The 21311-nt window shown below is 39.5% G+C and overlaps 1 protein-coding gene across 1 annotated transcript in view; it reads right to left on the bottom strand.

The window, feature by feature from the left end:
* The window catches only part of PDE3A (phosphodiesterase 3A), a 264129-nt gene that overhangs the window by 11394 nt on the left and 231424 nt on the right, over positions 1–21311 (bottom strand). Inside the window, exons 10-15 of the mRNA XM_056340624.1 lie at positions 17804–17915; positions 14217–14330; positions 12534–12733; positions 10113–10316; positions 6150–6305; positions 2026–2266 (exon numbers count right to left, since the gene is read on the bottom strand). Of these exons, the coding sequence (XP_056196599.1) occupies positions 2026–2266; positions 6150–6305; positions 10113–10316; positions 12534–12733; positions 14217–14330; positions 17804–17915 (1027 nt within the window). The remainder of the gene's footprint in view (positions 1–2025; positions 2267–6149; positions 6306–10112; positions 10317–12533; positions 12734–14216; positions 14331–17803; positions 17916–21311) is intronic.

Here is a 21311-nt window from a genome sequence, read left to right as displayed (position 1 = left end):
TAGGTGAAGTGTTTTCTGCTACAATTATATTTCCACCTGCCTAAAAGGCTTTTCCAGAAAAAGATCTTCACCAACATCTACACAACTCTTTGTATCTATGCATCTGACATCTCAACATTTTAGTTTCATTGAGAAAGGTTAGAACATCCAATATACTGTCGATCATAGGTATAAATTTCTAATGACCTGTAAGACCCCTATGTCAACATAAAAGATGCTGTATATTCCTCATTCAGATCCATGTGGTCACAGAGAATTTAGGGAACTGGAAGAAAACAGTTTGTAACATGTTGGTGTGACCGAGAAGATGAGCATCCCACATTGGATAAGAAGGAAGTGGGAAGAATTTTTTTTGATATTTCAATACTTGTGCTACATTAATTCTTAAGGGTTTGAAATAGGTAAAGAATCTAAAAGCACCAGGTTGAATAATAAAGTAGTGTCATGGAGTAGAATGTGAGAAAGAAAATAGAAGAAAACTAAAAAATTGGGCTGTATTTATGTGATAAGGGTTAATAATGATATGTGCTTTTAACCTGAAAGCAGCATTGTTGGACTTGGCTAGCAGTGATACAGAGGACAAGTGAATAGAGAAATGAGAAGAAAGGAAACTAAGGATTTCAAGGTAAGGTTAGACACTCCAGTGAATAAATGAGAACATTCTTCATCTTTCTTTTTAATACAGCAATATCAGTTTCAGGCTTTGGGGTCTATGTTGGCTACCAATCACATATGCTTTCCCCTGGTAGGCAATTCCATAAATGCCACTCTGCCACAGAAACATGTGGCTCTGCCTGCTGTTACAGAGCTGATAGATCGTGAGGTACTAAAATAAACCTTAAAATATGTTTGTGTGTGTGAACAACAGCAGTGATTTCTTAAATACAAACTGTATACCCCTGGATCTTATCAGAGATAAAAGGTCAATTCTGCAACATCAGGAGACGCAGATTTTAGTTTCATGTCTTTATGTGACTTACTACAACCACCAAATCTGTCTGCTTCTCAGCTTCCCCAACAGAAAATAGGGCTGATACTCAGTAGGGCATGAAAGTCTGTGGGAAAGATCAGAAAATGTGAGGCTGTTAAGAGAAAAAGCTATGTATCGGTATTTCACTAGCACACTTAAGGCTGATGCTTTCTAGAAGGATTAGATATAGGTGAGTGACAGAAAGATGACTCAGAGGGAGGAAATAAAAGAACAGTAGTTGGAAGTTCAGAGAGGGAAGGAACATGAAAGAGAGGAAAAGGTAATGCATGTAGGTCTAAACTGGTAAAAGAAACAGGTCTACAGCTGCAGCCTCTTCTCTTAAAAATCACTTCCAACAAGTTTCTGAGATCCCCTTTCAAAGTACAAAGTTTTCCTCTCAGTATGACGAATGTTGGCACTGTTGCTCTTCTGGAGGAGAGGCAGAAGACTATCAGCTTTAGTTACTGATTAGCCAGAAGGACCAATTGACACAGTTCCCAGCACACAACATCAATGCTCAGTGCCAATTTTCTCCTCAGTCTTCTCTCACATTACCTTGAAGAGATTTGCATTAAAATACTTTCATTGCTAAAAGCTCTTTTACTGTATCAGCATCTCAGAGCCTCATTCTATTATTCCTGTACAGCATGCTAACTCATGGAAATGATGAGTGTTTTCCTCAACAATCTTCTCCCAACCGTCCTCTCTTCAACCGAAATTGTTGCAGTCTACTACCATCAGTGTTGAAACAGTCTAAAAACCCCTCATGCACAGACAGGTGATCCACCACCAGAAACCTCACCTGAAGGTAGAAATGAGTAGCAGATGTGAGCAGCGATGTGTATCAGTCCTGAAACCATGGAGTGTGTCCATTACCAATGTAACTGGCTACATGCTAGCTACACCAAGGACAGCACTGAACTACTGTAACTCTGGAGAGGCCCATGTTGAACCTGACCAGCTCACAGTCTCTATGCTTTTACAATATGGCTTCTTATGTTTTGGTCACAATATGGAAGTCGCTCTGTTGAAGAAGGTAAGTGTGAACAACTTACTGGATTCAGCATTTTCACAAGTTTCCATTTCTGCTGTTTCTTCCTCATCGTGCTCATCAGTGTCTCCTGATTCATCACTATCTTCTATCCATTTTCCTGGCATCAGCCCTGCTGAGTCATAGGAGTTACATAGTGGTCCCACAATGTGAGTGATGAACGATTCCTGGAGGTGTGCCAGCTGAGGAGCAGAACGATCCATGAAAGGACTGATTGGTAAGCCGAGGCTAGCCTCTTCATCACCCTGGTGATGAAAAATAGTGGTAATTTCTCTAAAGTAAATGCAACAAAACCATGTTGTGAAAAGAAGAAATACACATCAAACCAATTAAAAATTATGAAAGAAAAATAGTTAAACTCTAATGCAACTTCCATTGCATGCCAGCATGACATCACTATAGTGCATCACGTTAAATGGTTAATCGAAGTTACAGATCTTTTCTTGTAAGAGGACCCAATACCGATAGTGTGAATTTAATAAGGGTGTTAGTTGGTAATTGTGCAAAAGGATGCCCGCCACCCCCATCCTGTACTTTACACTGTGAATGTGAAAATCTGAAAATTATAATTTTATTTCTTCATATTATTTTCAAAAAATCCCTTCTGATCTTGTAATTGTTAGCTCACAACAACCTTGTAGTCAGCCACCTGTTTGCAAGGAACAAGACTGAACTTCTACAAGCAAAGACTATCTTACTAAAGGTTTTCTTAATAATTTTGTCATTACTATGCATAACAAAGAGGTTCTCTTGGCTTTGGGTCACAAGTATTTGTTTCCTGGGACCATTAGAATGATCCCTATGAAAGCAGGTGTTACTGAGAAGCAGTAAACCTTTCCCAAAAAACTTTTTGCTAGCTTTTTTTTTAGAGAGACAGGGCAGAGGGGAGATATAGGAAGCCCTTCCTCACTCCTCTCATGATGTAAAAGAAAGTAGAACTTTCTTGCAAAACCAGGTCTGATATACTCATCTCTATCACAGCAAATCTTCTGATGATATCAATGAATTTTCAGCTGAGTAGACATGTCAAGACTGCATGCCACCTCCCCAAGAAAAAGTCTAGCCCCCCTAATCAAGCCTGATATGCAAATTAATGTTTTCATACAATACAGAAATATATATTTGAGAATATAGAGTAGAATTTGGAGACACATTTTCAATTTCCATTACATTACAGATTGCCCAAATTTATCTCCTTGTAACGTAAAGACAACATATCTGGTCGACACCCTGCTGGTATCTGAGAAGACCAATGAATGAGAGTTAAATTTTGAAGCATGCACAACAAATGTTTCATTCCCTTGCTTTTTTTTTTTTTTTTTGTTACTTTTATAATAACCCACCCTGAAATGTTACGTCCAATCATTAAAAGCAAAAAATTAGTGTTAACAAAACACTGAAACATGCCATCCATTCCTGAAATAGCAAGTGAATTAAGAAGAGGTGGCAGCTTGCTTTTCTTTACAGTAACATATCTGAGATTTCCTGGATGTGAGCTGACAGCAGTGGGAAGAAAGCTGACTGTTGAAATGTTTACAAGTTCTTTTTTCATGTTCTGTTAAAACATGATTTATTATGTGAACCGTCTTGTGGTGCATTTTTTTGATTCTTTTTAATATGTCTAACCCGTCCTCAAATAAGCATGCTGAGCATGTGGAGGGGAGAAAAGGAAACATACTGTAACAATATGACACAGGATTTTGAATGTTTCTATGCAACATGCTTTTAATAAGGAGTTTTTATTTATATGGGAGTTAAATTCTTCAAAGGGATTGGTGTTATTAAAGGAAATTCAAGAAAGATATTATTTTTACAACGTAGGCTGAATGCAGATATTTATGCTTTTTGATAAGTTCTAGGAAAATTCAAACTTCCCATAAGATTCTCCTTTTCAGAAATGAGAAAATGAAGACTTTTCCCTCTCAGAAAAAATCCAATGATCAGAAGTATGGTGAAGATGTTTGATACACCTCTCATGGCATATTACATTAAAGAAAACCAGATTTCAACCTAGGTTAAATAAATTGGGAATGTAGCTTATTCTCCTTAATGCCAAAAGCAAGTCCTAGGAAGAAAACATTCTGTTTTCAATCCTGTCAGCATCCTGTCAGCATGGCAACTCATGCTATGCAAAAAAACACCCAAAGTGGAAACCCACTGGGATGTATTGATTTCTCAGTACAGTGAATACACACCTTCTACTAAAACAAAAAGAAACTCAACCCCCCCTAATATCTTACTGACTACCTGACCACTTGGAAATTCCAAACCAAGAGTTTAAATAGATTTGCCCACAATCCCCATGCCAAAAGGAATGCCATTAACTAAGATAACATATGTGTTATTCTGAATCAAATTTTGCAGATGATAAATTGCAAACATATTTTTTTAAATTACAGGTTTATAAGAAAGTTAATCTCCTAAAGTCCTTTGGAGCAGCTTTCAAGCACATGAAAACACTAGTAGCACACCTTTCTGACTGATGGAAAATAACCCTAGATTCCTACTGTGGAACAGATAACTCAGTATCCTCTCACTTGTGCTCCTCTCAAGCTTGATTCAGAGCTAACCATCCAACACTTTGACAATGTTAATGTGCTGGAGCACTTACTGCCCTCTGACATTAGATCTGTTAGATCAAAAGAAAGATCTGATTAACAGGTTTTGTCTGAATGCAGTAGTCACCCACATAAACTATGATCATCACCAGAATTATGTAAAGTACAATTTGTCAAGAGAGTTGTAAGTAAAACAGACTAATATGAAGAAAAGCATTTCCTGGAAGAAAAATTGGGAGATGAAGGTTGACCATTGTTGTTATAGAACTCACTCTCTTTAACAAAAAATGAGAAGAAAAATAGAACCAACTACACAGGTAATATATGTAAGGGTCATCGTTCTTTTTTACTCTCATGAGATCTGAAATAAATGAAGTAGCTTCAGGTCAATGTCTGAATTTTGTTCCTTTTCCTATTTCTTTATATACTTCAGAAGGCAGTAGCAGCAGAAAATCCTGGTTTTTTTCCAGACTGTAAGTACAGTAAATTTAAAGGAAGATGAAAAGGTTTTAAAAGGGATTAGTTTGTGACTTCAGGATAATGCACACCCTCCCTGAGAAGACTGTGGCATGTCTGGTTCAGTGATTTAGACTGCTTGCTTCCTCTCAAAAAGACAGGATGTGGAGTTTAGTCTAACCAGCACATTCAAAATGTGTTCCCACTCAGGAAACAGAGGAATAGTGTGGGAACAGCCCTGTGCCTTGCACTCGGCAGGGCTAAATAGGTTATAATGAGAAAAGTTCAATTAAAGGCTCCTTTAGACCTAGCAGGAGAGGACCAGTGCCTGGCTGTACTCCCAGGTCTTTGTAAATCAATCTGTGTCTGTCCTCCTTCCTTGTGCTACCATCAGCTAAGCCTTGAACAATTAGTACAGTTGTACTGACAAGCCTTCTAAAAGCTGAAAATGTTGTCTTAAAAAATAAAGTATGAGTTCAGGATCAACGTATAGGGAGCAGATATGGTTAGTCTGTGATAAACTGAAAGTCAATGTTAATGTTACAGTTACGCTCGGTACGTAAAAGCTCTGTGTGTGTGAACAGAGATGTGGCCCACAGGGAATCTAAAATAATTCTTCTGCTTTGTTTAGATCATCTCAACAAGGATATTGTGTCCAGTTTTGGAGGTCACATGTCAATAAAATTGTGAGCCACCTGGAGTGACTGCAGAGGAGAGCAATGAGAACCAGCTGATGTCTTGAAAAGATGTAGAAGGAAGGACATAAAGATAGTTTGCACTAATGAAAACTAAAGAGGAGACATGATGACTGCCAACAGAAAAAAAAGAGGAAAAGAATACTTGTTCGCCATGTCCACTGTAAGGACAGCACCAGACTTGAACAGTGAAGCCTGTAGAAACCTCATCATCAGAGGTCTTTAAGGATACATCAGAAGCTTCAGTGACAAACAGAATTTCACTGATCCACCAAAAGGATGGACTAGTGTAACTCCAGCTATCGCTTTCACCCTGTTCTCTGTGATCTTCACTCGATCACCGGCACTAGCATGCTGCAGGACTATTTAACACAAGACACGCAACCAGCAGATACCACTTTGGATGTGCATTTATTTACCTGTTCATAAAATTCATTGACAATGCCTTCTGTCCACTGCAGATGCAAATCTTTGCATTTTGCAGGCCCATTTATGTCAGCCAGTTTGATGCACATTTGGCAAACCAGCAAGCGGTCATTTTCATTAGTCCAGTCAATTCCAACATCATCATTCACCTAGTAGACAGAAAAAGGAAAACCATGACAGTAATCCTGGGTAAAAGGATGCATCCACAGAAGTTCTGCCCTGGGGTATCTTACAGTATATTTAGCTCTTTAACAAAATCGCAAGTCTGAGCAGGTGAGCTAACCCAAGCTTGGAATTTGCAATCAGCTGTAGAGCAATAAGTAAAAATAATGAACGTTGAGAATTATGAGAAATTAATATTTAACAAATGATGTGCCTCTTTGCATTTGTTTGTTTTCCTAGAAAACCCTTTCAATCTTTCCATGACATTTTCCAAATTACTACCTAATTGGTGTACAAAGATAAATTACCATCAAATGCCATGTTGATTTAATTGCAGCATGAAGATGCATTAACAAGCTTATTTCCCTGTTTGATCTAAGTATGTCTGAAAGTATTCCCTATGTTTTTCCTTTTCTCTAGTTTTCCCATATCTCCCCACCATAAAAAGTGATCTATACTATCAACTGCTCTAATATAAAGTGCCACCTTAAAGAACCACAGAAAGGTTGAGGTTGAAAGGCACCTTTGGAGACTGTCTAGTCCACGCACCTGCACAAGGGAGGGCCAGTTAGAGGAGGCTGCTCAGGATTGGGCCCAGTTTGGTTTTGAATATCTCCAAGGAGGGAAACTACACAACCTGTCTGGGCAACCTCTTCCAATGTAAACACAGTATACACATCCTTTCTTATTTTTAAATGGAGACTCCTGTATTTCAGCTTGTGCCTGTTGTTTCTTGTCCTCTCACTGGATGCCACTGAGAAGAGTCTGGCTCCATCTGCTTTACTCTCCCCATAAAGTCTTCATACACATAGCTGCATCCCATCAGGCCCCATGGAATTACTATATCATAGAATGGTTTAGGTTGGAAGAGACCTTAAAGATCATCTAGTTCCAACAACCCTGCCATGGGCAGGGACACCTTCCACTAGACCAGGTTGCTCAAAGCCCCATCCAGCCTGGCCTTGAACACTTCCAGGGATGGGGCAGCCACAACTGCTCTGGGCAACCTGTTCCGGTGCCTTACCACCGTCACAGTAAAGAATTTCTTCCTAGTATCTAATCTAAATACATCTTATTTTAGTTTAAAACCATTCCCCCGTTGACCTATCACAACATGCCCTTGGTAAAAAGCCCTCCCCAGCTTTCCTGTAGGCCCCTTTAGGTATTGTAAGGCCTCCATAAGGTCTCCCTGGAGCCTTCTCTTCTCCAGGCTGAAGAACCCCAGCTCTCTCAGCCTGTCTTCGTAGGACAGGTGTTCCAGCCCTCCACCGGATTTCTTCCAACAGGTTCGGTTGTGTATGTCCATTTTATTTAAGTGCTCCCTAACCTGATGCCATTCACTAAGGATAAGTCTTCATCACTTCACTTTCTCTCACACCTCAGGGGCTTAGGATTCCTGAAGCCAGGTCTTAGCCACAAAGACTGAGGCTGAGAAAGCATTGAGGACTTTGGCCTTTTACACCTCCAAATGGTCAGCGATATCATCCTTTACTGCCGTTAGCCACATTTTACAATCTCAGCCTTTTCTCCTAGAATATCTAAGTGTGGGAGGGGCTGTCTTCTACTCTCCACTTAATTTTTGAAATACAAATCCCTCCTTAAAACACAGCTTTAACTTTCGAGCTTGAAACAGCTGAAAATAGATAGAAAGTGTTGTGCCATGCATGTCCTCTGTCAGCAGGTCCCCTGCCCCATACAGCAGTGGGCCCACATGGTGAGGGCTTTGCTTTTGGTCTACATGATCCAACATAACTAATGTCAGAGAACAGTAAGTGCTCCAAAGCATTGATACCATCAAAGTGTCAAACACTGAGCTTCCTTCATTATTCCTTGTTGGTACTTTCCAGAGTGCAAGCCTTCTGGTGGAAGGATGCTTGCATTACATAGGTTTACACTGACTTCTGTACAGAATGGTCTCTCTGACTGTAGCCTCAATACACTAAACTACAGTTCAGTAACTCAATCAATGACATGATCATTTAGAGCTAATTTTATCAGTTACAGCACCTCCGCCCATACACAAACGTCAGGTCCTCTCTCTGAGACCACTCTGATACATAAGAGTTTTTGCCAACCAAACATAAATGTTTCCTTTTCAAGGCAGTGAAAACCAGGTTTGGCCACAAGTACCAGCTAGTTATGTTCAACTTCTCCTACGCTTTTTATTCCATGCATGACCATTTGGCTATTCAAGCAATAAGAAGCGAGAAAGAAGTTAACAGATGTCTTTACAAATCTATAGTGAACTGGCAGCACGTGATACATCAGACTGTTCTATTAATTTGCAGCCTCTCAGGTATCACCTTGCTTGGTTACAATAGTGGTTACACCTACCATTGCCCAGCCTGATAGATTTAAGATTAATTTTAGTTTTCAATATCCACAATTTACACCTAGTATTTTTGGTCAAGCTTGTCCTCTTTCATGGTTAAGACAGTTAATTTCTGTGACAAAGCCACAGTAATCACTGGTTTAGCCTGTCTTTTATCATTCCTTACTTCACAGAAGTGAAGGTTTTGGTTCCAACTGTCAAATTCAAAGGATGCATTCAGACAGCTTAAATTCCCAGTGCTTTATTGTCATTGTAGCTCTGACAGATAAGAAACATATTTTATGAAGAAATTAGGATGGTGAAAATGATCGCAGAGTTTAAAATTAAGACCTAAAGAACACCCCCTGATATTACTAGAGGTTATGGGACATGATCAGCAGGGGTGCAGATGGAGTTCAGACTTGTACAGATCTACAGATCAGTTCTCCGTCTACCCTGGACCATAATTTAATGTCTTTACAGCTTCTTAAATTCTAACAGAGCAAGATGTTACAGGGAAATAGAAAACAAAACCAGTTACACATCTGAAGTCTTTAAAATTTCAGGATACAGGTTCATCCTAAGCAATACCACAAGAAAACATTTTATCTTTGTCATCAAAATGGCTAGGAGGCCCTAGTTCTGGATGAGACACACTGTGCTTGGTGTGTTTCTCACAAGGAACAATGTGGCAGTACCAGCTCCAAAGGCAGGTACCCTCTAGGTAACATGCCAACAGATTTGACGGATGATGGAGTTTATTAAGTAACTTGATAGGTGGTGGTTTCCAAAAAGTTTGGTTGAAACTGTGCAATAATTTTAAAGAATGTTAATTTTGTTAATTTAAAGAATATAAAGAATTTTAAAGAATCTCAGGGTTGTGATTTTATACTCACTGAATGGAGCGTACAGGAAAGATCTTTAGTGACCCTTCTCTGGGGTTTACCCATTTGAATCAAAGTAGGAAAGAAAGATCATACTTTCATTCCATTTGAAATTAGAATTTCAAAATTGTTATGATTTCTGTGCTTTGATAACTTAACAGTACAATTAAACCAATAAAAAAAATAACATTAGGTATTTAGCCATTAAGGAAACTTGGTAACACCTTTGATTCCCCCCACCCCAACCCGCTCCCCGAGTGCTTTGCCAATAGGTCTAAAGTCCAGTGAACAAGAAAACAATGTTCAAAAGTAGGATGTAAGTGGGATTTACAGTCAAATGGTCCATAATATCCTTAGCCTTAAAACACTTTCTGAAGAAAACTAAACATATATAAGAAAAGAAGCTGGGCCACTAAATATAAATAAATAAAGAATAACAGAAGTGACAGATTACTATTCAACAGAATGTTTTACACTAGCCAAAAGGACATCCAGAAGAAAAAGCAACACAGGAGAGTTTCTGGCCTTTTTGCTGTGATGCTACCAAGCCCCACAATCTTTTCTGACCATCTCCCAGAAAGCCAAAACAATCTCCTTACCTTGGCATTGAATTTGGCAACAAAATCAAAGTGTTTCTTTAGGTCAGTAGCCAAAATTGCCTCAATGACAAGGAAGCGGAAATGCTTGAACTCTACGTGGTCAAGGTTGACCAGGAAGTTGTACTCTGGCCTCGACATGAAAAGGTTCCAGGCAGCAGCAGCGTGGTGGTTCTCCAGGACAGACCGGTCGTTGTACAGCACTGCCTGTGAAAGCAATGCAGGCAGCTGAAAGCTGAGAAACCTCTTACCAAAAGAAACACTGCAGTGCAGAAATGAGAATGATGTGGAGGTGATGCATGAGGGATGTTCAGGTTTGGTTAATTTGTTTGGGGTTTTTTTGTTTGATTGTTTGGTTTGTTTTTTTTTTTAAGAACTTCTCAAGGTTTGAAAATGTGATTTTGGCAGGACTAACAGCAGGCACCTGAATTTTGTGATGTTGAAGATTTATTGGAAGATTATTTTGAAAAATCTGGGTCTTTCACACTCAAGGATCTTTGATTCCTGACTGAACTGCATCATATGACAATAGATTATTCTGTTTCAGGCCACAAAATAGTTAATGTAAGTGTGTGTTTCCCTGTTTCTCAGAACTAACTTCACTTGACAGGGATTATTGGTTTTGGTGTTTGCACCTGGCAGTTCTGTCCATATCAGACTGATTCCAAACACAGAAATAAATGAAACTCCAGTTTGCAACCTGACAAGACATATTCAGCCTCACAGATTTCTCAATGTTAAAATCCAAAATTGATTAAATCTTTACCAAAATAAGATGCATAACTCTCACAGTGATGGCAACCCCATTCAGAAACTAAAAAAAGATCTAGAAAATGGACTTTAGGGGACAACAACCATTTAGGAAATCTCTACAATTCAGCAGCATTCAGTCTTTTGACAATTTGGTTTATTAAAAATAAAAAAAAAAAAAAAAAGCTTTTGGAAATAGGCCTCTATGTAAAATAGATACAAGTTTTGTAACTTTTTACACAAATATACACACATACATTTCAGTGGCTTTTCACTTCAATTATATTTTCCTGTCATCTAGAGATAAAAATATCAATCCTATCCTAAAGTATAGAACTCTCTACCCCAGGGAAGAAGTTGCTGAAGTAACTCAGCTTTACAGCTCATCTTGCATAACTGCACAGTAAGCGTTTGAGATAGATATATTCTGCTACCCAAGCCCAGCTCCTGAGGGCAGAGTTTCAATACAGCGGCACTTCATCATTACTGGAAGTTGATACTACTTGCTGTGAAACAGAAGAAATAAACTAGATGCTAAAAAGAAGTTTTGCAAATTTCAGGTGACATCAGGTTTAAAAGAAAAACAAAACCAACCAAACAAACCAAAACCACCACCCCCCAAAATAACAAGAAGAGTCTGAATTATTCCCATTAACTTATTTTCAAACTTATTTACATTAAGGCCAATCATCTAACTTCCCTTGTAGATTTGTATAACCACAAAGCTATAGCACTCATTTCTTAAAAGTAGACTTAAGGATAGCAAACACCTTCCATCAATCTATTTACCTGGCCAGAGTATCAAAGTTCTTAATCACAGAAAGATGTTGCAGTAATGAGAAGTATTACTATCAGTTTATAGACAGAAACTGATACAGAACAAGTTCACGTGGCTTGCTCTTGGTGAGAGAGGAAGTCTAGACCCAAGCTGGGGAGTAAATCTAGAATTTTTGCATCCCTACATGACTTGCCATTAAGCTTTATTTTTTCCTTTTCTTGCCCATGAAATATTTTTCAGCACAGTATGCTGAAGCCAGGCAGGTCAGCTATGTAAAGTAAGGAAAGATGATCTTATAATTAAGCCGATAAACAGTGACTCAGAACTACTGAATTCAACTCCCAGCATTGGCAGCAACTTCTACGTAACCTCAGGTACGTCTCAATTCTTCATTTATAAAACTCAAATTATTTTTCACACACACATACTCCTCCCCAACAGATGCATAGTGTAAAAATACATTCATAAAAGACTGCTGCTGCTCATATTCTATACGAACAATAGAAGGTATGTTACAATCATGCACAAACTAATTTGCATGGCAGTCTGTCAACTATACAGGTGGGAGTTTTTATTTTATTTTAATCTTTCTGTGCCTTATTGGGTAGAATAATTCTTATTTCACAGTTACAGATTCTCTATCAGTCAGCAGAATATTAGTGTCTCCTTCACTGAGACATTTTATCAGTATCTTAACAGTTTTACTAACTGAGGGTAGTGAGGGTGTGTAAGAAGAGTCTTACTAGTAATCCCCAAGTGAAGTGATTATTTCTGTCACTTTGATAAGCTGTTTCAAAACATTTGGTCAACTTGTACTTAATGGAAGCCACAGGCACCACTGGCAAGGAGCTGTTACCTTCCAAACTTAACAGCAACGCTGCTTGAGATTTATTTACCTGAGGAGCACTTGTTGCTACCAAAAAGGCATTGGTCCTTCCTGGATGATCATAATCATGCATGGCTGCAGCTACATAAAGAGCCATCAATTCAAGGGCAGGGATGTTGCCAGCTAGGCATCCGTAGCTGTCATCTGTAGGTGTGTATGTCTTCGAAAACACATAACCCATATGGCCATGAGTGATTCCACTGTCAGAATCTGAACATAAATAAATAAATGTAAAAAAACCATCCCAAGACATTGGTACTTTTTCAGTGACTTACTGAAATAGATCGAAGCAACAAAGCAGGAAGAGAAGGAGCAAATTTACAATATATAGTGGAAGAGTAAACACATTCTGACCTCAATGCTTTTTGATACTGTGCACATGATCCAGTGCATTAAGCACACAACTGGAAAGGAACAAATTCTGATCCCAGCTGCGGATCTTCCAGCCATCCAGCAGAGCCTGTTCTCAAATTATGTAAGTTACTAGCAATACACCATAAATTCATGGCCATGCTAGAGCTTTGTGGGTAATTTGATCTTTCCATTCTTTCCTTTAACTGCTTCACCATAGAGATTAGTCTATGAGACAGTAACAGTCCTTAAAGTAATGAGGTATCATTTATTAATTCAATTATGGTGCATGTTTTCCAATCCAAAGATTTAGAATTTGGATCTTTCCTGATAATCTTCTAAAGAGCCTTTTTGAAGCAGCTTGGACATGCCTGTCGGAGGCAGATACTGAGTGAGATGCTTTGCTAATTTAATCTGCTTGAATGGATCTTGCAGCTGAACAAATGTCTTTCAAATAACAAATACCAAAAAGCACCAAAATTCAATCCCTTTCATTCCACCCATTTCACCTCACCTACAAAGCTTCCAACAACACTTGCTAATAAGATTTTATAGGAATAAAAATGTTTCCCACCCAACTAAAACATCCTAAAGAGTTTCACAAATGATATGTATGTGCCACACAAACACCACCAAAAAAAAAAAAAAGCAGAAATGGAAGTGTTTTCTGCACAACAAACTCCTGCTTTTCCAGTAACTACCTCAGAACTCCCACAAAATACAGACAAGTCCTCTAGTTACTACAGCCAAACCTGGATAAGTTAATATAAAGATGCAAGAAGAACAGCTTCCTATAAGGAGCAATCATAAAACAGCAGACAAGTGATCTTGCGACCTAGTTGCAAAATGGTAACAAGTCTTTTTGGAGACAGTGAGGAAAGGCAAAGGAACACTTCATGACAGCCAAGCAGTGTCAAGTGCATGGCACTACCTGCATGCTCCAGCAGTTTTGTAATAGTAAAACAATGCAAGGTTTGAGGATTTAAAAGTCTACATGGCTTCTGGAGCAGCGTTGAAAAGCACTACTACTGCAGTTTTCCTAGGAAAAAAAACTAGTGTAAAGATCAAATGGTAACAAACATCTCTTGTCATGGATGACTACAGAGGCTTGCATTCATACACCCTTAAATGTAAAGTATTAGGTTTTGGGGGACCAACTCCATTCTCTTCAAAGTTACAGAAACACACATTAACATCTTCAACATCCCACATGCTACTGAACTTAAAGGTCTATATAATAACGAGTATCACATGCAATCCTCAACTGTTTGCTTTCTTACAGGAAATTTCTTGAAAAAAACCTTCAAAAATACAACACACATACTTGTACATTTAAATATACCTGAATCGCTTGCTGACCCATGATCATTAATCACAGTTGGGAGTCCTGGGATGGGCTGAGTAGTAAGGTACCAAACAGCATGTAGGACATCAGTTGCATGGATTCGGTTGTGATCTGTGATACAAAGCAAAGGACCCAGCTATTAAACATGAAGGATATTTCTGGCAGAGGGAAATCAGCACCATCTAGTGGGTACCACATAGCCATCAATTGAGCAGAGACATATCAAACACTGTCACAAGCGTGAAAAACAGCTGTATTCTATAAATGCTCAGTTTTTCTTTTACTAAAGTTGAAGCATATTCAATGGTATGTTTCACACTAGTCAAGAAAGAGAAAACTGCAGACAATGTAGGAAATGTGCAACGTAGGAAACTTTGCAAAGAAAGTGTTACACAAGGAGCCTGACCTATGCTACCAGTTCCAATCTTTTAATCCAGTAGTTGCCTTTAGCTAGTCAAATGCCATCATGTAAATATGCACTGTTAACCTCTGATTCACATGAAATAAGCAAGAAAATTTCATCCACTTCAGTAGCCAAATTCACCTACCTTCTACATATAAGGCAGGTAACACTTACCTGACTCTACTTGAGCAAATTTAAGTCTTGTGCCAGCAGCTACACTGCAAAAATCATAAAACTCAGGATACATGTACACTGCATAGTTAAACCAGGTTCTTTCTGAAGTTTTCTGGCCAGAGATAAGAGTTCAGAGCCTGGATTCTGTAATCTGTTTTACTACAAGCTCTGTTTGCAGAATTGAGTGATGAAAGTCACCCCAAGACTCACACCACCAAAGCCTTCAAGACCAGATAAACTATCCCACAATCAACACAATCGACTGAAAAAGAATCACAGGCTAGTTCAGCACAAAGCATTACCTAAACATACACTAGCAAAAAGCTACCATGATGCTGAAAGAGGAGTAAATGCTTTGCTGCACAAAGACCAAAGCTTACATCTGGGGTTAAACTGCTAAAAGACAAGCATTTCAGCTTGTGATTCAGGCTAATTTTGGGCAAAGCACATGTATCTTCTACAGTGACTAGCTAAACACAAAGAAATCTGCTAATCAGAATGATCACCTGTGGCTACATTACTGCTGCTGCTGTTCTAGAAAGATGCATTCCAGAAGACAAAGCACAAAAATGTGGGACTTCACTGCTGGGTCACTCTCATCTCTAAAACTCACAGTAACTGACTACATCTCTAGGTAATCAGTCGTCTTAGTTGGAGACTCCTTGGTGATTGCCAATCAGTCATGTGTCTCTCATTGGCAAACCAATTACTGGAACAAGCTTGATGGGAACAGGTGAAGAACTAGATTATATTATGAAGATAATGGTCAAGAATCAGGATAACATTGGAGATTATATGTATCCTTCACTGGGAAAAAGCACCAACACACACACAAGTCCAGAAACCCCCTCTAAGAAGTAATAGATAAAGTTGACTGCATTCATTAGCAGTGAAAAAAACCTCTCTACCTCTGTACTCTGGGGGAAGAGAGAGGACTGGCAGCAAGATGTGTAAGCAACCTGGTTTTATACCTGCTGCACCCTAAAGATAGGCAGCATGCAGCTGATGGAGGGTTTCTCAATGCTGAAATCCAACTCCACCCTAAGGCCGCTCCTTCTGTGGGAGAAGAGGAAGGAAAGAGAGGATCTGGGGTGCAGAAAGCACCCTGGACATCGATATTTGCCCTCTTACCACTGCTAGGGGATAGGCAACGCCTGCCCCTGCTGGGAACAGCCACCTGCCCCCTCCACAACAGCACTGCTGAGCCCACAGTTCTAACCCCTTCCATCAGCGGCAGTGGGGCAGCAGCTGCCAGCCTCCATTTCCCTGGCTCTGGCACAGGAGGGCTCACAATCGTGCTGCCCCTGCACTCCAGTGCTCGAGGCAACTGCCTACTCTGTCTATGCCTAAAATCAGCAGTATCCTGCCTGCCAAGGGCAGATGGTGTCACACAGGAAGGCTTATTCAGAATTTGCAATTGCTCTTCTTACTCACTAAATGTGAGCATGATGTTATGCCACTTGGCCTTTTTATTTACCCCTTGCTTTTCTCTCTTGCTCTCCTTTGTCTTCCCTGTGACCTTCCCTTTAAATACTTGTCAGTGATCACTAGCTAAAATTTTTAACAGTAAAATAGTCAGCAGTGTAGGAATGGTTATTTCTGGATAGAAGAAAGTAAAATAAGGATGGAGTCTCCTCTTTCCTGCCTTCCTCAAAGTACTAAGAACTTCTCACTAATCTCCTAATGAAAAAACTAGAGGATGGCCCTGCCTAGGGGTTTAATGCTCTTCTCAGGAGTAAAGGCTGGATTAGCCTGTTGTGAAACTTCTACTGATGTAAACCAACTGGGATATTCACCAGCAGTTTTGTGTGAGTTCAGTTCAGCAACCAGAAGAAAGAAGTGGTTAAGTCCAAATAAGTTGTTTTGGTTTTTATCCCTTCACAGAAACGAAAAATCTGAAGGTAAATTAATTTTGTATTAGACAAATATTAGACAAAATATACTGCTTTACTGAAATGAAACACACTTAAGAAAAACCAAGGAAATGAAGGGCTAGATTCACAAAACCCCCTGAGACACTATGAATAGTTAAATGTTTTAAACGAAGAGGAATGCCTTCAGTAGGGCAGATTGTGAGACACCTACTTATAACCTGCTCAGGCTATAATCTGCTTCAAATCCCTGATCAGGTTCAAACACAAGGAAAGATTTGAAATTTGGTCTCTCACTTTCCCAGAAGAGTCTCTAAACCACCTGGCTGTGAGGCATTTTGAGGTAGCTTTCCTTCAATCCTTCCCACTGTAGCTGTTCCAACGGGTATTTAACAATTTGAGAAAGAAATGTATGACTTCTTAAACCAATGTTTCATACATTTTTCTGAGAGGCAGGAGAAATCAGGGTGTCCTATATTGCTCAACACTGGGGTTATCTGCCAGCTAAAGGGGGTAATAACTCCCTCTCCTCCTGTAAAAAAAAAAAAAAAAAAAAGTCTTCTGCAGTCTTTTGAAGTGGTTTGGTAAATTTGATTTGAATTAGTAAATACTTTGGGGATGACTGAAAGCAGGTTTTTCAGTGAATAAATGATTCACACTGGAAAATATCAGCTGAGCTGTAGTTTCAGAAGAACAAGATGCACTCATTTACTTGGCATATTTTTTCTGCTTCACAAAGCTCATCACCTTTGGTAGCATAGTACTGCTACTGTGTAAAAATCCAAATTGCTTATGGGAGAGAAATATTTCAGCAAACTCCAACTGGGGCACTGGGGTATGCTCATCATCAGGAAACAGTCCCTTGTACCTATAGTAGCTTTATATGGTTTCAGGCTTCCACAGAATTTGCCATGAATTTTTATGAAAAACAATGAAACATTACATGGAATGAAAAAAAGACTAGAGGCTGTGGGTCGTCACCAGCCTCTGGCTAGAGCGCCATCCATTTGATTGTGATGTAGCAAGAGAAAAAAGTAGCTGTTATAAGGAGACAAGCAGGGCTTCAATAACAAAGTGTGTGGGAAATATGCAAAACTTTAATGGAGCATCATTACCTGCTGGGAATTTTTACTTACAAGGTATCTCTCGGTATCCACATTCCAAGGCATGAAAGTAGTTCATAAATTCCCTTACTGGTATTTTAAAGGTTTCAAACAGCCCCATGTCTTCAAAAAGCCTGTATGATACCTGAAAAAACAAAACAACCATGCTGCTAAATAGATGAGAAAAAATTTACAAATTAGATACAAAATCATTCTGTCAAATTACTCCATGAAAACCTGCTTTCCTGGTACTATTTTCTCAAGTTCATCTGATCCAGCTATAGCTGCAGCTATTTGCATTTCCATAGGGATGTGTCTACGTAGCTAAACAGACAAGCTATTAGTACCAAACAGTCCTCATTCCTTCATTACACCCTTCCGATGTTCTTCTCTTCCTTTCAGGCATATGGATCCCCCAAATTTTGCAAGCACCTCAGAAACATACACACATAAAGGCAGATATCCAGAGATCTTTAGTGTCTTGGGAAAAATTTCCTCACAAACTCCTCCAAGGAGCATCCATGAGTCAAATAAATTCCCAGAAAATGGGGGCACAAGGAATGACAAAAGGAGAGAACCATTCAGATCCTATGCATTATCTCCTTTCATTCTCCCACACTGTGGAATTGAAATGGCAAAAGTGATTTCTTGAAGAGGATTTCAGAGGCAGCAAGTGGCTTAAGAAGCAGAGCTGCTCCACCTGTTCCTGCATGAAAAGATGACTATAGACATCCAGGAGAGAACATATTGGAAGGGAGAAGGTGATGGATGAGTAAGGGGGTATTCATAAGAGACAAACAATGTCTCAGAAATGTAGACAGTGGCTACGGCAAAATGGACACTTCTAAAGACAAGTTTGAACTTGACATACAGAACAATGGGACATAGTAAAATTACTGCTTGACCTTTTTACTTCCACAAATTGGACCATAAAGCCTTTCAGCTTCTTTATTTATTTACTGCTGTTAGCTAAATTCTGTCCTTTTGATGCCATTTGTCTGGTAATGATCTGTGTAGAGTTAAACAATCTGAAGCACGTTTGGAATGATGAGTGCTATACTGATAAGAAATTTTTGCAAATTATGTTTCATGTTTTTTACACCTGAATGTAAATCAAACACCTATACACACCCATTTCTTTCTGTATGTTGGATATACAAATTGGGACCTGTGAGATGCACCTAAAGTTTAATGAACATAAATGTCCTGCCACTGTGGATTTTTACAGTAAGAATAATAAAAAAGGCATGAATTTGCAGCATTAATGATCTTCCCTTGCTGCTTCCCCTCTTAGTCATTGCCCAAGAAGAAAAATCTGCATGTGAATTAACTTTGGCAAAACATTGCAACAGACAGTGACGATGCAGACACAGGTTGAGTGCTGTGTCTGACACCACCTGGGATGCCCCTCTCGTGACACATATCTGACAGCTGGGGGGTCTGCTGGTGGCCCCAGCTCTTACTTCTGTTCCTACCATAATTGCATAAATGTCACTAGCAATGCAGTCAGAAAAATCACTGCTGGTGGTGATTTCTCTTTGTGGCTGTGGCTGTTGGCCATAAAGTGAAAAGCTCTTTATAACAAACGAGCTAAGGAACTACTGAATTACAGTGCTGTGGAAGACATGAGCTTAGAGTAAAAGGTAGGGCCTGTAGAAGGCAAAACTTCACTCTCTGAAAACCCCATGGGATCCTCGTGTACTGAGGGAGAGTGAAAAGACTGACCTTATGCATAATTTGGATTAGAAACTGCTAGAATTCTGTTTATCTATCTGGAATCACAGCTGAAGTAAATCAGCTGGGAACCAAAATGTCACCTATGGAGAGATGAGGTATTTTGCACTCTAGTCTTAGATCACTGAACGGTAAACTTCATATTTCCAGAAAAATATCTCTGTATATAAAAAGGAAACATAAAGAAACATTATTCTGCAGTCCCAAACCCTACTGGTCTACACTACCAATATGGGATAGGTATCTTAAATAAAGCACGTATCTTAAAAAAAGCCTGGTTTTCCTCCCCTTGGGTTTTGGGGGCAGGAAATTCCACAGTAGTTGAAAAGAAGCAAAGCTGACTGTGATGGACATGAATGATAGCTTTTCCCCATGACTTGGAGTAAAATGGCATTATTCTCTGTGGTCATTAGAAAGAAAAATCAGCCAAGCAAGTAATTTGGACATGTAGAGTTTTCTTCCTTTCTTTCTCTCTGTCATAGCAAAGGGGGAGGAGGAAGGGGTAAGGGCAGGTTAGAAAGAAGAAAAAAGGGCATTAATGTCTTCCAGAAAATCAACTAAATTATTTAATTTAAAAAAATAAAGAAAACCTGCAGTTTTGTTTATTCATTGCTTTGGATTAACCATTTTTAAATCCTTCTGAATTTTAAATCCTTCCTTCCCAAACCGCATGCTGCTTCATGAGCTCCCTGGGAGATAGAATCCCATGGACTGAGCACAGCACCCTCACAGCCACAGTGTGGTCCCTGCTGCCAGGGACAAGCCCAGGGAAATTCCGATGGCCAGGCGCTTAGCAATGGGTGCTCCACGCTGCCTTTTCCTTCCAGCCTCCGTTTTTTGCTTGTCTCTGCTGCGATTGCTAATGCTTGAATGAATCATAACTCAGATACATCTGGCAGTGCTGCCTGAAAAAGGACAAGCACTTCTCAATGATTCCTAATGGAAGCTGTTTTGGAAATGGGGATTGCCATTCACACCTCTCCTGGGTGTTGCAGGCACACACACAAAGTTCAGGTTAATGGTTCCTTACTTCTTATTCGCAGGCAACCCTCTTGCACTCCTTTTTTGTTTCTTGTATTTGCTTTCTTCAAATATGTGTTTCTTTCAAACTGTTGACTCCTGGTCTCTGGCTCTGACAAATAAAATCCCTCACAGGGGCTGTTGTGAATCCCGGGAATATCCCATCCCCCAAGCATTGATTTCTGTTGCACATTCATAGAACAACTACAGTTTCTCTCTGCAGAAGCCATGTGTCATGGTAAGATGACAAAACATTCTTCTTGGCACCACCCAGGGACCAACTCACATGCACTGCAATGATGGCACCCTGCCTCGGTGCTGCTGGCATACTGACAGTGTAGAAGCACCACCAGCATTTCTCATCTCCATGGGCCCAGTAATCAGCTAGAGAGGGACCTTAACTTTAGTGTATTTATTTTCATTCTATTTGCTTTCCAAGGCAAATGAATTCCCATTCCACAGGTTTTAGTTTTACTTTTATAGGAGCTGTAAGAAGAGTGTTAAGTGTGACTGAAGATATTATCTCATGGCCTGTTGTGAAGCATCAACTCAACTCAGTTGAGAGCTCTGCTGTTCCTTTCTGAAATGAGACTGGGATGTAAATTCCCCTCTAACCCCTATCATGCATATTTGTTACTGCCACATTTAGAGTGCTTGCCACTGTACTTTGCACAGATGCTTTTAAGGCTGCTGACTGGTTTGGGGTCTTTTTATATGTCTAAATCAATTTAACATTCCAAAAAGAAGAAACAGACATCTCAAGCAGCTTTAAAGATGCTAAGCCAGC

This window comes from Falco biarmicus, chromosome 5 (genome assembly GCF_023638135.1).
Source record: "Falco biarmicus isolate bFalBia1 chromosome 5, bFalBia1.pri, whole genome shotgun sequence".
In the NCBI taxonomy this organism is placed as follows: domain Eukaryota; kingdom Metazoa; phylum Chordata; class Aves; order Falconiformes; family Falconidae; genus Falco; species Falco biarmicus.
The sequence above is the reverse complement of the archived record's forward strand: the minus strand, read 5'-3'. Positions and strand labels throughout refer to the sequence as shown.